The sequence below is a fragment of the Pongo abelii genome, chromosome 5 (assembly GCF_028885655.2).
Source record: "Pongo abelii isolate AG06213 chromosome 5, NHGRI_mPonAbe1-v2.0_pri, whole genome shotgun sequence".
Taxonomy (NCBI): Eukaryota; Metazoa; Chordata; class Mammalia; order Primates; family Hominidae; genus Pongo; species Pongo abelii.
In genome coordinates, this window is record NC_071990.2 from 160,319,993 (window position 1) to 160,336,827 (window position 16,835).

Genomic DNA, 16,835 nt, shown 5'->3' on the forward strand with positions numbered 1-16,835 from the left:
GAATCGCTTGAACCCAGGAGAGGGCCAGGTGCAATGGCTCACACCTGTAATCCCAGCACTTTGGGAGGCTGAGGCGGGTGGATCACAAGGTCAGGAGTTCGAGACCAGCCTGGCCAATGTGATGAAGCCCCATCTCGACTAAAAATACAAAAATTAGCTGAGAGTGGTGACGCGCACCTGTAGTCCCAGCTGCTTGGGAGACTGAGGCAGGAGAATCGCTTGAACCTGGGAGACGGAGGTTGCAGTGAGCCGAGATCCCGCCACTGCAGCCCAGCCTGGGCAACAGAGCAAGACTGTCTCGGAAAAAAAAAAAAAAAAAAAAAAAAACAAGGCTAAAAGGATACAATAATTATCTGAAGTAGGTTACTAGCATCCCCATTTTATGGAGGAAAATCTGAGGTTTTGTGAGATTAAGTCATTTGCCCAACTACTAATGGGAAGAGCTGGAATTTGAACTTGAATCACTGTAATCTCCACTTGCCCATTACCATCTATTGTTAGTGGTTGGTTTTTGTTTGGCAGCTTTATTGAGGTATAGTTGACACACAGTGAAACCTGGGAAACCATTCCCACAATCAAGATCATAAGCATCCCCTCACCAGCCATCACCCCTAAACATCTTCTTGTGCCCCTTCCTCCTGTCCTTTCCCATCCCTGGGAAGTCACTGATCTGTTTTCACAACACACTTACTTGCATTTTTTTTTTAGAATTTTATGTAACTGGAATTATACAATATGTAATTCTCCAATGTTTGAATTGTTTCATGTAGCATAATTATTTTGAGCTTGATCGATGAGTGTGTCCATAGTGATATTCTAGTATAAATGTAACAAAAATTGTTTCTTCATTCACCTGTTGATGGACATTTGAATTGCTTCCAGTTTGGGGCTGTTACAGAGAAAGCAGCAATGAACATCTGTGTATAAGTCTTTGTGTGGACACACGCTTTCATTTCTCTTGGATAAATGCTAGAAATGGAATGCTTGGGCCATGTGGTTAAGAAACTCACAAACTGTTTTGCAGAGTGGTTGTGTTATTTTATGTTACACCAGTAGCGTGTGAGGGTTTCAGTTAGTTCATATTCCATCAATGCTCGGTAGGTCAGTCTTTTGAATTTTGGCTGTTCTAGTAGGTGTATTAATGGTATTTAATGGTTTTACATTGCAGTTTTAATTTATGTACTTTTTTTTTTTTTTTTGAGGTGGGACCTTGCTCTGTCACCTAGGCTAGAGTGCAGTGATATGATCATGGCTCACTGACCCTGGGCTCAAGAGATCCTCCTGACTCCGCCTCCTGAGTAGCTGTGACTACAGGCGCGCGCCACCATGCTGGCTAATTTTTTTATTTTTTATTTTTGTAGAGACAGGATCTTGCTCTGTTGACCAGGCTCGTCTCAAACTCCTGGCCTCAAACTAGCCTCCTACCTCAGCCTCCTACCTCAGCCTCCCACCTCAGCCTCCCAAAGTGTTGCGATTACAGGTGTGAGCCACTGCACCTGGCCTAATTTACAATTTTGAAAATGTTGGTCACCGTCTTCTGGCTTGCATTTTTCTGACAAGAAATCTGATGTCCACCTTATCTTTGTCCTTATCTTTGTCTTCTGTAATAATGTTCTTCCCTCTCCCTACCCCCTTTTAAGATTTTTCTCTCGTGGTGCTTCTTGTACTTTTCCTCGTTTCTTGTGCTTGGGGTCCATTGAGCTTCTTGGATTTGTGAGTTGATAGTTTTCATCAAATCGGAAACATTTTGGCCATTATCTCTTCAAATACTTTTTTTGTCCTTCTGGTCCCCTGACCTCCCAAATTCAGGGACGCCAAATTAGGCCAGTGGTCTCCAACCTTTTTGTCATCAGGGACTGGTTTCGTGGAAGACAATTTTTCCATGGACCAGGGTTGGTTGGGGGTGATTTTGGGACAACTCAAGTGCATTTCATTTATCATTAGATTCTCATAAGGAGCGCGCAGCCTAGATCCCTTGCCTGCATAGTTCACAGCAGGTTCGTGCTTCTATAAGAATCTAAAGCCCTGGCCAATCTGACAGGTGGAGCTCAGGCGGTAATGCTCGCTGGCCCACTGCTCACCTGCTGCTGTATGGCCCGGTTGCTGAGAGGCCACGTGGCCAGTATTGGTCTGTGGCCTGGGAGCTGGGGACCCCTGTATTAGGCCACTTGAAGTTGTCCAAAGCTTCCCGATGCTCTGTTGATTTTTTTCAGTTTTGTTTTTTTTTTTTTTTAGTTTTATTTTAGATAACTTCTATTGCTGTGCCTTCATATTTACCAATCTCTGTCGTCTCTAATCTGCTGGTCATCTTCCAAGTCTTTATTTAACACAAAAATCTTTCATCTAGCTGCTTTATTTCCTTATCTGCTAATTTTGTCATCTGATTTCTGGGCCAGTTTTGATTGGTTGTTTTTTTCCTCATATGGTTTGTATTTTCCTGCTTTTTGGTGTGTCTGGTACTTTTGGTTCAATGCCAGACGTTGTTGATTGCTAGGTTTTATATCTTATAAATATTCCTGATCTTTGTTCTGGGACATTGTTAATTTCCTTGGAAATGGTTTGATCTTTTCTGGCCTTGCTTTTCAACATTGCTAGGTGTGGCCAAAGCAGCATGAAGTCTGAGGCTAATTTTTTCCTAACACTGAGGCAAAAGCATTCAGCATATGCTACCCAATGCCCTTTGTTGGTGAGTTTCTTCTCTGTCTTGTGGGAACAGGCAACATGACTGGCTCTGGGTGCCAGGCACTGGCTTTTTGGGAGGTTCGTTCTCTCTCTGTACAGCTCTCCTTTCCAGCACTCTGTCCTGTGGATTCGGGCCAGCCCTGTCTCCCTGGACTCCCAGCCGTGGCTCTGCCTGGGTTCCCCTCCATGATGTGGGGCCGCCAGGGGCACCCCTTGTTGTTTCCTATCAGTCAGAGGTTACTACCCTTCATTGCTTCCTCAGGTCCAGTGTCTTAAATCATCCTTGTGCATGCGTGTGTGCGTGTGTGTGTGTGTGTGTGTGTGTGAGATGTTTTAGGTAAATCTGTAACTGTATTTGTACTGAAGTGGATTTTTTTAATTGCTCAGATGACTTTAATTCAATGTATCAGAATGATGGGGCTCACTGGCCCTGTGAGCACAGTGTTCTGGGGTCTGGTTATGGACCTGGCTCGTGCTTAGGTTGGCGGTGGCTGGCCTCTGCCCTGCTGAAAGCAGCAGTGCCCCTGTCCTCGGCTCCATCAGTGCACACTTGGCACATGTGGGACTGTCCGGTCAGCATGAGAATGGACTCCTTCAACTGCAGCTCACTCTTCTGCTTTCACATTCATACTTAAAGGTTTTACTTAAACTTTGTTACAACATTCTAGTCACACCTTTACATCTTTTAAAACTTTCTTTTGATGGAAAGTATGACTATTTCTAATAAAGAGATTGACAGGGTTGATTTTTGATGTGAGATTTAAGATCCAAATGCTCTTATGATTATAAAATAATTTGTCAGATTTATCATCCATATAACACCATTTGAAATTATTTTTTGCTCTTGGTAACTAAGATTTTTTACGTGTTTGTCCTTTGATAAAAAAGTAAACTGTACTAAATGTTAAAATCTTGGAACATATAGGATGTTCCAAAATTTTAACCTGCATGGTGGCAGGCACTTGTAATCCCAGCTACTCAGGAGGCTGAGGCAGGATGAAGTGCTTGAACCTGGGAGGCAGAGGTCGCAGTGAGCGAAGATTGCGCCACTTCACTCCGGCCTGGGCCACGAAGCGAGACTCCATCTCGGAAAAAAAAAAAAAGTGTGTGTATGTGTGTGTGTGTGTATGTAGTCTCATATCTAGAGATAACTATTAGTAATCTGGTGTATTTTCTCTTAGATGCATATATATTTTTTTCAAATTGTTTTCTCCACTTTCTATTTTAGTGGAAGACTTATAACCCTGCCTTCTCCCGGTTGGAAATCTGGTTCCGGTTTTTCTTTGTGGTGCTCACCTTCATCGTCACTGTGAGTACCATTCGCCTGATGGACCGTGGCAGAACCCAGCCAGGAAGAAGCTGATTTATGCAGTTAGGATCTTCGGTGCAAGCCACATGGAGATTGATCTGAACTCAGATGCTCCATCCAGTGGGCTGTGCTGATATTACAACTCTGTGTGTCTGCCGAGATGCTGCCGTGCAAGAAAGAATGATGTGGTATCATGTATTCAGGATTTCTGTAGAGTGCACGTCCCCGACTTTTAAGTAAATGTTCATCATGTGCGGTGAAAAGTGCCATTTCACCTGTGTGGAAGGAAGCCTGCCTTACTTGAATGAGCTTCTCTGAGTGCAGATGCAGCATGCTTTTGGGTTTTTATATTTTATATTTTTATAGTTGTACCAGTCCTTTGCGTTTTTGGACATTTTCAGGAATAAGGCCAAAGAGAGTGTTTTGGAAATGCAGGCATTGGGCTCGTTTGGGATCTGACGTTTGTGTCCACAAGCCCACATGACTTTCGGGGAAATGCTTACCCTGAGAAGCCCAAGGGAGCACCCCCAGAGCCCCAGTCTGCGAAGATAAGAATTGGTAAATTGGAGGAAGGGAAAGTGTGCTTCATTTAGTGATCTGTTGCCGCCTGAAGCGTGGTGTTCTGCCTTCATCAGCTGCTTGTCCTTGTGCAGGATGGTGGGGAGGTGACATTTAGGAAATGTGTCCACCCAGGAACACTTGGTATTTTTCAGAGTAACTGCATGGAAGGACACAGGCGCGTGCACATGTGAGGGGATGCTCTGCTGGAGCGAAGGGCGTGAGTGCTAGAGCCACAGGGAGCTGGAGGGAAGGGCGTGGGTGCTAGAGCCACAGGGAGCTGCAGGTTGTGATGCTTAGGCCCAGCCCAGGGCCTCCAGGATCCCAGGGCTCCCCCAGTGAGCTTCATAAATGAAAGCAGAAAGCTGGTATTTGTGTCTGGGCAGCCAGAAACCCTTGCTTCTTCGCAAAGGCTCTCTGATGCCCTGAGATTCTCCTGCCACACTCTGGAGCCCAAAGAGCTATTTATTACTCAGGGCCCTAAGTATGTTCTTAAAAAGAGGGAAGATGGTCCCTAGGCAAGGAGACCCACATTGCCTAGAAAACTATTGGCTTATATCAGATTATATGAAAACAATCAACAACAAAACCCTTGCCTAAAAATTATGTTATTTAATGTTTTAAAGCAGTTTAAAGAAACTTCTTCCATGGGCCTAACACACTTTCTTCAGGGAGGTGTTTGAAAAGAAACACATCCTCTGACCTTTGTTACAAGACTCCTACATTCTCTTGGCTTTTCATGGGTGAGCCCTGGCACCATCTTGGAAGCTGCTGCCATCTGTGGCAGTTACACTGCCGGGAACATAAGGCTCCTGTCACACCCACGGATGTGGCCTGTGTCCTGGGTGGGTCCATCTGAGTGCTGGCTCTCTGGAGCAGGCCCAGTGGAAGTGGGCCTTGTTTTCCTCCCCGGTGGAGGTGAGAGGGCGGGTCCTCTTTCCTTTTGCAGGGATTACGTTCCTCCTCCTCTCCTGCTCCTATGAGGAGAGCTCGGAACCTGTCTTAGCTGTGGCTTCTCTGCAGAAAGCAACAACGTTGTCTTGGTTGTCACTGATGGCCTCCAGGACACAGTAGGCAATTCAGCCAGGGCTTAAGGCAGTGGCTCTTAGTGGGGCACCTAGACCATTGATTAGAGAAGACAACCTGGTATGCAGGCAAGGTGTGAGTAAAGGCAGTAACCGGAGGCCTGATTTGGTTTGCAGTGCCTGTTTGCGCATTCCCTCCGGAAATTTTCCATGAGAGACTGGGGCATCGAGCAGAAGTGGATGTCTGTTCTCCTGCCTCTGCTGCTACTTTACAATGGTGGGTAGTTCCATTTTTACTTAGGAACTTTCCCCTTTAAAATGTAAAGCTGGAGGCCGGGTGCAGGGTTGTGCCTGTCATCCCAGCACTTTGAGAGGCTGGGGTAGGAGGATTGCTTGAAGCCAGGAGTTTAACACCAGCCTAGGTAACATAGCAAGACTCTACAAAAAATAAAATTAGCTGGGCATGGTGGTGCATGCCTGTGGTCCCAACTACTTGGGAGGCCGAGGTGGGAGGATTGCTTGAGCCCAGGAGTCTGAGGCTGCAGTGAGTCATGATGACACCACTTCACTCCAGCCTGGATAACAGAACAAGACCCTGTCTCTTAAAACAAAAGTAAAGCTGGACGCCGTCTTGGAGATGGCCTAGGTCCAGAAGAGCCCGTAGGGAGCCCCAGAAGGAACATGTAGCCATGTGCTCCCTGGCACCCCAGGAGCCATGTTCCACTGAGCTGGGGCAGATGCCTGGCTCTCTAACAAATAGGCGGCTGTTCCGTAGTTAAAACTTGGACGTGCTACAGACACAGCAGTCCTGGAACTTGGCTGAAGGTGGCCAGACATGGCTGGCTGTTCCTCTTTTCCTGCTCCAAAAGTGTTTGCTTCCTGAGCTGCCGCAGTCGGAACTCCCAGGCTCCGGGAGGAGCTGATGGCAGCAGCATACGGTGCTCTGTCGTGATCAGTGCAGCAATCTGTTCAGTGGCTTTTAGGTGTTTTGGAAAACAAAATAGCCATTGATTCACTACCTTTCCTTTGGCTCTGACCAGGGAGAAAAGCTGGTAGTGAGCTCCGACCCCGCAGTGGGATGGGGTGCTCTCTGCCAGGTGCTGGTGGGCCTTGTTTTCCACATGGATTTCTGCCCTTTGTGTTCCAGATCCGTTCTTCCCCCTCTCTTTCCTGGTCAACAGCTGGCTCCCGGGGATGCTGGATGACCTCTTTCAGTCCATGTTCCTGTGCGCCCTGCTGCTCTTCTGGCTGTGCGTGTACCACGGGATTCGCGTCCAGGTGAGCTGGAGTCCTCCGCACTGCCGGGGGAAGTTCCAGACTGTGTCCTCCCTTCCGAACTCTGAGGACAGCCCAGAAAGGTGAATTTATCCATGGAAGCCTGTCTGCAGGCCCATACTCAATGGAAAAATCACGTTATGTACAATTTACCAATTTGGTTTTCTTTATTTCTTATTTTTTTCTTTTCAGGGAGAAAGAAAGTGTTTAACTTTCTATTTGCCTAAATTCTTCATTGTTGGACTATTGTGGCTGGCTTCTGTTACGCTAGGAATATGGCAAACGTGAGTAATTCTATTACGTGTGAAACGTCAGTCATGAAAAGCATTTGACGAAAGTGGAAAGGCCAGGCCGGGCGTAGTGGCTCACGCCTATAATCCTGGCACTTTGAGAGGCTGAGGCAGGCAAATCACTTGAGCTCAGGAGTTCAAGACCAGCCTGGGCAACATGGTGAAACGCCGTCTTTACAAAAATACAAAAATTAGCTGGCCGTGGTGGCGCATGCCTGTAGTCCCAGCTCCCTGGGAGGCTGAGGTGGGAGGATCGCTTGAGCCTGCGAGGCAGAGGTTGCAATGAGCCAAGATTGCACCACTGCACTCCAGCCTGGGCAACAGAGTGAGACCTTGTCTCAAAAAAAAAAAGGTGGAAAGGCTTAGAATCAAACTGTGTTTTGTGAACTCATCCAGAAAAGAATCAGCTTTCAGTTTATCTAACTTGGTGACACAGTAGACCCCCCTTATTTTTGGGGGATTTATTCCCAGACCCCCATTAACTACCTGCAGTCTTGCATAGTACTGATCCTTATATATAGCTGTTTATACCCTATATATACCCATACTATGTTTTTCTTTTTTTTTTTTTTTTAGACGAATAGGAGGGTGACTTTAGTCACAGGCTGCTCAAAAACACAGGCTGCAGAGAACAGGATTTGGATTGGCAAACTCATTGTACCCTCATGTCACACTCCTTCTTTGCTCCTTCCTTGGAGCATTTTGGCTGGGAGGCAAAACCCCAGTGCTATTACGGGCAGTCCCCTTACCCCTCATTCCACGCCCACCACCCAGAAACTGAAGCCTCATGACCCGCTTTGAGGAAAAATATCCCGTCCTGGTTTTCTGTGTTCCAGTCAGCCTTCCAAACACATCCTCTGCCTGGGACGCAGACTTCAGGCCAGCCTGTATTACATCAGGTTGCTAGTTGCCCTTTTCTGGGAGACTCCCAATGACTGTACCCTCTCTGCTTAAAGACTGTAGAGGCAACTGGTGTTCTCACGCAAAGTGGCCAGGATGTGGGAGACTAGATCTTTGACTCTGGCAGTCTCTAGGACTGTATGCAAGGCCAGGCCCAGGTGGGCATACTGGCAAAGGCTTTTGGGAACCCGGCTAGGGAGAAAGTAGGGAGCATCCGTTTCCATGATGATTCCAGTGGGATCTGTCTCAGCACCTCCCAGGCTTCCCAGGCGGAGGAGTACGTCAGGACCGCCGTGAGGCCCACCGACGTTGGGAAAGTACTTCAGCGCGGGTTGGATGGCCAGGTAGCTGCAGTGAAGGAATGCTTATGTATCTTGTGGTCAGAGAACACACATTTTCTCATGGTGTCCAGCAGATCCTCGTCAGCTTGCCGGCAGTGGGTCACCAAAGCTTCTCTAGAGACGCAGCCAGCTCAAGCTGTCTCTTAAATACCTTGTGATGTTCTGGGACAGGCATGGTGCACTCGTAGGAGTAATTGAAGCCTATTTCTCCAAATGCCACAGCCGTGGGGTGCCTTAAGGCTTGTAAAAGATTTCTTTCCTGACTCTTACTGTAGTAACATGGAAAATGAGGGTGACAGCCAAAGGCCCCCCAGACCAGATCCTCTTTCAACAGCTCCCCCCATAGGCAATTTGTCAGGGTGAGGATGGCAGAGGTCAGAGATGCAACCCTGAAATTCCTTAGAGAAGGAGCTGCTGTAAATTCTTCTGAACTTAGTCAAGGTCCCTTTGAAAGACAACTTGGAATACAGCATATCCAAATGACAGTGGGTATCAGTGAAGCCCTGCTGTAGGCTTGGCTCCCAGTGGCTCTTTGGCAGGGAGCTGGATGTGTGTCCTCCACAAGGACACAGAGGCATCTCCTCTTGGAATGTTATTTTTTGCTTCACTTCTTTTCCTCCCAAGCTTCTGGAGAAGTGATATGAGTGAGAATTCTGGGAGCTGCCTTCCTCTGAGGCTTCCACATCTCCGGAGATGTTATGGGAGCTCACTGCAGAGTTGGGGGGAAGAATCACTCAGGCACTCGGGCTGCTTCTCCCAGCCTGCGCTGCGTCATTGCTGCTGCTGCTCACAGACAGGTAGCTGGAATCTTGGGGCTGCTGGTGCACTAGCTGACATACTTACGCCAAGGACTACTGTACAAATGAGGCAGGTACATGACATAGCAGTGAAGGATGAAGGCTTTGAAATGGCTAAGGGTTTCAGTGAGACGGGTTCCTCCTGAGAGAATCTGACCGTGGAGATCTCCACATCAGACCAGTTGCTTTCTGAAGAGGGGTGCTCCATCACCACCTCCCTATCTTTATGCTTTTGGATTTCTAAACGAGAGAGTCATCCAGAAACTCTAGAGGTGGAGAGCGTTTGTCAGTGACTGTCCTTTGGTCCCCAAGGGGCTCCTCAATGGGTTTCTCCTGAGGGTCTGTGACTACTCTCCTGTGATAGAAGCTGCTCCTCTCTGGCACTGTCTTGTCCTTCTCCACTGACCTCTGGGATTGACTCTCTATCCTTCTCACCAGGGGTGACTGTGACACTCCTGGCTGTTCCTTCTCAGTCTTGGCTGGTCCTTCACTCCTGGCTGGTCCTTCTCCACAACTGGGACACTCTGCTATGCTTGGTTTTGAACTGGTGATAGCCTCTCCCTTCCTTTTCGGCATTGATTTCCCCTGGATGCCCTGGTTAGCCTCCAGGTAGATCGTTGTGGAGCCCTGATGTCGAAGTCTATCCGTCTTCCTTTTCTGGACCTTGTTGGGTTCCTCAGTGGTATCATTCTGACTCTCAGCTTCAGCTGCAAATTAAGAGTTCATGGAGTTACGAGAACTCTCTTTGGAATCAGCCTTAAAGCTGTAGGCTTCCTTTTCTAGAGAAGCTATTTCTTCTAGAGAGGGATTGGTAGGATATGGAGGGGTTCCCCCTGACAAAAGGAACCCCCGAGTGCTCTGAATCAGGCAGCCTTTGGTGGTGGTCCCGCCCACACCTGTGCCCGGGGAATGCCAGGGAGGAGTGTAAGAGTTAAAGAAAGGAAAGAAACAGGAAAAGTGACTCAACAGTCAAAGACAGGTTTGTTTTGGACAATAAAACCTGAGAGGGCCTTCTGGCCTAGTTAGGTCAGTGTCACTCTCTCTTACAGGCTAAGAGTATTTAAGGGTTCAGGGCAGGAGAGGTTATCACAGGCTTGGAATGTTTCTGTGTCTCTTTGCCTTGCTTATCTGGGAGGGGGAGTTTTTGTGTCTGTTGCCATACAACTCCCTGCAGCTGCAGGAATTACCCCACCCCACCCCCACCTTCTAGTCTGCTTTTAGCTTGTCTGTCTTAGCGCATTTAAAGGAAAAGGAATGTGCTTATTAGGGCCTACTTTTTTACTGGGGCCCATTTTTATGGAGCCCATTTACCATTTACACTCCCAAAACATGAGTGTGAAGTTTGGTGGTTACCTAAGAGACTTTTCCCCCTCCCTCTGTGCCCAGCTGTCTTATTTGTGTTTTACTGTCTGCTCTTTCCGGCTGCTTTTTGTGAGACGTGATTTCCTTGAAATGCAAGAAGTTAGAAAGGGAGCTGGAACTGAAAGTGGTGGTGTTTGTCCAAGATGACGGTGCTCCTGCTCTGTCATTCCAGACCCTATAGTTTTAAAAGGACCAGGCGCGACGTGTTCTTTCTGGTTACTTCCTGCTGGGCGGGAGAGGTGGAGAGTCCTTTGGTCTTGGATTGACTGCGGGAGCAATGCCATCTGTAGATGTTTTGGATAGTTGTCTGTGAAATAGCCATGTTCCTGTCAGTTAAGAATCTTTGAAAAAGGTTAATTATAATTAGGCAGGGTAAAAACATTAGTCCTAGGCTTATTATTAGGAGAGGGCCCAGGAATGGGATGACCCATGGTATGCTTTTTGTTCCCAAACCAATAATTCATTTGGTTGTTTTGGTATTCGCTTAGCCTTTTAGCCCTTTCTTTGAGATTTTTAGCCTCTCTTATGAGGCCTGATTGGTTGAGATAGAAGCAGCATTTCTTTCCCAATGAGAGGCAGAGGCACACGTTTGGAAACACTCGTGTTATTTTTTGTTAGTAACTGTTATTCCTGCTATAAGGATAGTAATTAAGCAAAATGTTATGGTAATTGAGATTGTCTGTCTGATATCCCACCCTCAGGGTGCTGCAGTGCATAGTCCTACTGCAAATAGCCCAGTAAAGCAGTTCCCGCAAGGGTGGCATGGTAAATAATTTCCATTAAAAAGCTTTAATATTTGGCTTAAAAGGAGAGGTAGAAATGACAAAAAGTATTTGGTGAGGTAGGAGTGAGACGGAGTCAGATGAGTAATTGTCACTCAGTTACTTATTTTTTATGATTTTCAGCTTAAGATTTCTTATTTCTTTACATTGATATTTAGGACGTTCCTCTGGGCTGTTGGGGTTGCTTCCTCAGCTTTTCAGGCTTTGACTTAAGTGTGATGTATGCAGAGGTTGATTCCTGTAACAGATGTAATTTAAACTGTCGAAAACCATAAAAATTGAAAAACATCATTCAAGACTAGAATTTAACAGGTGTGGTATAGTTTTTGAAACCTAATTTTCTCTCTCCAGTTTCCCATTTTTATTAAAAGACGAATCATGATAGGACTGGTTTGCTATATTATACTTGGCTTATTTATTTGTATACAGTGCAGCAAGAGTAATTACTTGCTACATACGCGTTTTAAATTGGCTTTGATGGAAATTTTTTCCATAGAAGGAATCAGATAAGACTTTACAAAGCCAAACACAGCCATGGATTTGTACCATTAAATACCTATGAGTTGGGTGAACTCCTTTCCTCGAGGTTTCAAGATAACTTGGGGTTCCTGGCCTGTCAGAAAGTGACATGCTTTGCTTAGCACAGGTCAGAAACTCTGTACAGGGACTGTGTACACAGAATATGAGGCCAGTTTCCAAGGGCTTTCTTGGCTTCCTAAGTCAAGTTCGATTCCGTAAAGGAGAGCACACCATTCCAGTCAAAGCCTTGGCAGAATAACCAGTTTCTCCAATTGTGTTCTGTTACACAAGAAAATATATTCTTATCGCACTGATGCAAACAACTATATTGCTGTAGTTTAAGAATACTTATAACTAGTTTTCAAATTCTAGAGGAACTAGGCAGGGAGAAACCAACATCTTTAAATGCTATTTACAGGAGTATGTTTAGTTTAAGACAAGTTTCCTTGACTCTGGAAAATAAAATAAGGATTGGCAGCGTCCAGTTTGGATACAGTCAGAAACACAATTGACAAATAAATTTGGTTATTTCTGTGGTTTACAGTAACCCAACATAACCTTACTTGTGATTAATAGCACATATTTAGATACTAGAACGTTAGACATTCCATACATTTTTGGAACATGTTAATATTATTACCTCAAATAAAACTTATTGGACATTATCTTGGCAATTTCATGTACCTAAACATGTTAAATAATCCTGTTTACCTCTTTTCCGGATGCTCCAGGGGCCTTCTGCAGCACCCAAAGGCCGGGGGTTAGGAAAGACTACCTTGAGACTAAAGTTTGATTTGAGGAAGCCTGTTAAATATGTTGAAAATTTGAAACACTTGATAGTATGAAATAGAACTTTAGATTACCATTAAGTTTTTGCTTTGCCAAAATGATGAGTTAAACATTTGAAAGCAAAAACCATTCCTTAATCCTTTTTATTACATAAAAATCCTGTTTAAGAGAGAAAGTTAAATTTGATCTTTGCATTCATTTGCTATTAATATTAACCATAATTTTTAATGAAACCTTATAGACAATCCTATTAAATTTTTTAAATTTTTTTTAATTACACTTTTAAGTTCTAGGGTACATGTGCACAACATGCAGGTTTGTTACATATGTATACATGTGCCATGTTGGTGTGCTGCACCCATTAACTCATCATTTACATTAGGTATATCTCCTAATGCTGTCCCTCCAACCTCCCTCCACCCCACGACAGGCCCTGTTGTGTGATGTTCCCCACCCTGTGTCCAAGTGTTCTCATTGTTCAATTCCCACCTATGAGTGAGAACATGTGGTGTCTGGTTTTCTGTCCTTGGCGATAGTTTGCTCAGAATGATGGTTTCCAGCTTCATCCATGTCCCTACAAAGGACATGTCCCTACAAAGGACATGATGTCCCTAAAAAGGACATCATCCTTTTTTATGGCTGCATAGTATTCCATGGTGTGTATGTGTCACATTTTCTTAATCCAGTCTATCATTGATGAACATTTGGGTTGGTTCCAAGTCTTTGCTATTGGGAATAGTGCTGCAATAAACATACGTGTGCATGTGTCTTTATAGTAGCGTGATTTGTCATCCTTTGGGTATATACCCAGTAATGGGATGGCTAGGTCAAATGGTATTTCTAGTTCTAGATCCTTGAGGAATTGCCACACTGTCTTCCACAATGGTTGAAGTAGTTTACACTCCCACCAACAGTGTAAAAGTGTTCCTCTTTCTCTACATCCTCTCCAGGACCTGTTGTTTCCTGACATTTTAATGATCGCCATTTTAACTGGTGTGAGATGGTATCTCATTGTGGTTTTGATTTGCATTTCTCTGGTGGCCAGTGATGATGAGCATTTTTTTCATGTGTCTGTTGGCTGCATAAATGTCTTCTTTTGAGAAGTGTCTGTTCATATCCTTCGCCCACTTTTTGATGGGATTGTTTGATGTTTTCTTGTAAATTTAAGTTCTTTGTAGATTCTGGATATTAGCCCTTTGTCAGATGAGTAGATTGCAAAAATTTTCTCCCATTGTGTAGGTTGCCTGTTCACTCTGATGGCAGTTTGTTTTGCTGTGCAGAAGCTCTTTAGTTTAATTAGATCCCATATGTCTATTTTGGCTTCTGTTGCCATTGCTTTTGGTGTTTTAGTCATGAAGTCCTTGCCCATGCCTATGTCCTGAATGGCATTGTCCAGGTTTTCTTCTAGGGTTTTTATGGTTTTAGGTCTAACATTTAAGTCTTTAATCCATCTTGAATTAATTTTTGTATAGGGTGTAAGGAAGAGATCCAATTTCAGCTTTCTACATATGGCTAGCCAGTTTTCCCAGCACCATTTATCAAATAGGGAATCCTTTCCCCATTTCTTGTTTTTGTTAGGTTTGTCAAAAATCAGATGGTTGTAGATGTGTGATATTATTTCTGAGGGCTCTGTTCTGTTCCCTTGTTCTACATCTCTGTTTTGTTACCAGTACCATGCTGTTTTGGTTACCGTAGCCTTGTAGTATAGGTTAAAGTCAGGTAGCGTGATGTTCCAGCTTTGTTCTTTTCGCTTAGGATTGTCTTGGCAATGTGGGCTCTTTTTTGGTTCCATATAAACTTTAAAGTAGTTTTTTCCAATTCTGTGAAGAAAGTCCTTGGTAGCTTTATGTGGATGGCATTGAATCTGTAAATTACCTTGGGCAGTATGGCCATTTTCACAATATTGATTCTTCCTATCCATGAGCATGGAATGTTCTTCCATTTGTTTGTGTCCTCTTTTATTTCGTTGAGCAGTGGTTTGTAGTTCTCCTTCAAGAGGTCCTTCACATCCCTTGTAAGTTGGATTCCTAGGTATTTTCTCTTTGAAGCAATTATGAATGGGAGTTCTCTCATGATTTGGCTCTCTGTTTGTCTGTTATTGGTGTATAGGAATGCTTGTGATTTTTGCACATTGATTTTGTATCCTGAGACTTTGCTGAAGTTGCTTATCAGCTTAAGGAGATTTTGGGCTGAGACGATGGGGTTCTCTAGATATACAGTCATGTCAACTACAAACAGGGACAATTTGACTTCCTTTTTTCCTAATTGAATACCCTTTCTTTCTTTCTCCTGCCTGACTGCCCTGGCCAGAACTTCCAATACTATGTTGAATAGGAGTGGTGAGAGAGGGCATCCCTGTCTTGTGCGAGTTTTCAAAGGGAATGCTTCCAGTTTTTGCCCATTCAGTATGATATTGGCTGTGGGTTTGTCATAAATAGCTCTTATTATTTTGAGATGCATCCCATCAATACCTAGTTTATTGAGAGTTTTTAGCATGAAGGGCTGTTGAATTTTGTCAGAGGCCTTTTCTCCATCTATTGAGATAATCATGTGGTTTTTGTCTTTGGTTCTGTTTATATGCTGGATTACATTTATAGATTTGCGTATGTTGAACCAGCCTTGCATCCCAGGGATGAAGCCAACTTGATCGTGGTGGATAAGCTTTTTGATGTGCTGCTGGATTCGGTTTGCCAGTATTTTATTAAGGATTTTCGCATCAATGTTCATCAAGGATATTGGTCTAAAATTTTCTTTTGTTGTTGTGTCTCTGGCCAGGCTTTGGTGTCAGGATGATGCTGGCCTCATAAAATGAGTTAGGGAGGATTCCTTCTTTTTCTATTGATTGGAGTAGTTTCAGAAAGAATAATACCAACTCCTCTCTGTACTCTGGTAGAATTCGGCTATGAATCCATCTGGTCCTGGACTTTTTTTCGTTGGTAAGCTATTAATTATTGCCTCAATTTCAGAGCCTGTTATTGGTCTATTAAGAGATTCAGCTTCTTCCTGGTTTCATCTTGGGAGAGTGTATGTGTCCAGGAATTTATCTATTTCTTCTAGATTTTCTAGTTTATTTACATAGAGGTGTTTATAGTAGTCTCTGATGGTAGTTTGTATTTCTGTGGGTTCGGTGGTGATATCCCCTTTATCATTTTTTATTGCGTCTATTTGATTCTTCTCTCTTTTCTTCTTTATTATTCTTGCTAGCGGTCTATTTTGTTGATCTTTTCAAAAAACCAGCTCCTAGATTCATTGATTTTTTTGAAGGGTTTTTTTGTGTCTCTATCTCCTTCAGTTCTGCTCTGATCTTAATTATTTCTTGCCTTCTGCTAGCTTTTGAATGTGCTTGCTCTTGCTTTTCTAGTTCTTTTAATTGTGATGATAGGGTGTCGATTTTAGATCTTTCCTGTTTTCTCTTGTGGGCATTTAGTGCTATAAATTTTCCTCTTCACACTGCTTTAAATGTGTCCCAGAGATTCTGGTATGTTGTGTCTTTATTCTCATTGGTTTCAAAGAACATCTTTATTTCTGCCTTCATTTCGTTATTTACCCAGTAGTCATTCAGGAGCAGGTTGTTCAGTTCCCATGTAGTTGTGAGGTTTTGAGTGAGTTTCTTAATCCTGAGTTCTAATTTGATTTCACTGTGGTCTCAGAGACAGTTTGTTATGATTTGTGTTCTTTTGCATTTGCTGAGGAGAGCTTTACTTCCAACTATGTGGTCAAGTTTGGAATAAGTGTGATGTGGTGCTGAGAAGAATGTATAGTCCGTTGATTAGGGTGGAGAGTTCTGTAGATGTCTGTTAGGTCCACTTGGTGCAGAGCTGAGTTCAAGTCCTGGATATCCTTGTTCGTTTTCTGTCTTGTTGATCTGTCTAATGTTGACAGTGGGGTGTTAAAGTCTCCCATTATTATTGTGTGGGAGTCTAAGTCTCTTTGTAGTTCTCTAAGGACTTGCTTTATGAATCTGGTTGCTCCTGTATTGGGTACATATATATTTAGGATAGTTAGCTCTTCTTGTTGCATTGATCCCTTTACCATTATGTAATGGCCTTCTTTGTCTCTTTTGATCTTTGTTGGTTTAAAGTCTGTTTTATCAGAGACTAGGATTGCAACCCCTGTTTTTTTTTGTTGTTATTGTTGTTTTCCATTTGCTTGGTAGATATTCATCCATCCCTTTATTTTGAGCCTATGTGTGTCTCTGCACGTGAG

The 16,835-nt window shown here is 44.0% G+C and overlaps 1 protein-coding gene and 1 pseudogene across 6 annotated transcripts in view; one reads left to right on the top strand and one right to left on the bottom strand.

Annotated features, from left to right (window-relative positions):
• Positions 1-16,835, top strand: part of TMEM181 (transmembrane protein 181) — a 97,085-nt gene that overhangs the window by 63,063 nt on the left and 17,187 nt on the right. For all 6 annotated transcript variants that reach the window (XM_054558385.2, XM_024248271.3, XM_063725267.1 and 3 more), the window contains exons 7-10: positions 3,911-3,991; positions 5,752-5,851; positions 6,722-6,852; positions 7,042-7,133. In XM_054558385.2, coding sequence (XP_054414360.1) covers positions 3,911-3,991; positions 5,752-5,851; positions 6,722-6,852; positions 7,042-7,133 — 404 coding nt within the window. The remainder of the gene's footprint in view (positions 1-3,910; positions 3,992-5,751; positions 5,852-6,721; positions 6,853-7,041; positions 7,134-16,835) is intronic.
• On the bottom strand, positions 8,090-10,089 carry LOC129059751 (putative deoxyribonuclease TATDN2; annotated as a pseudogene).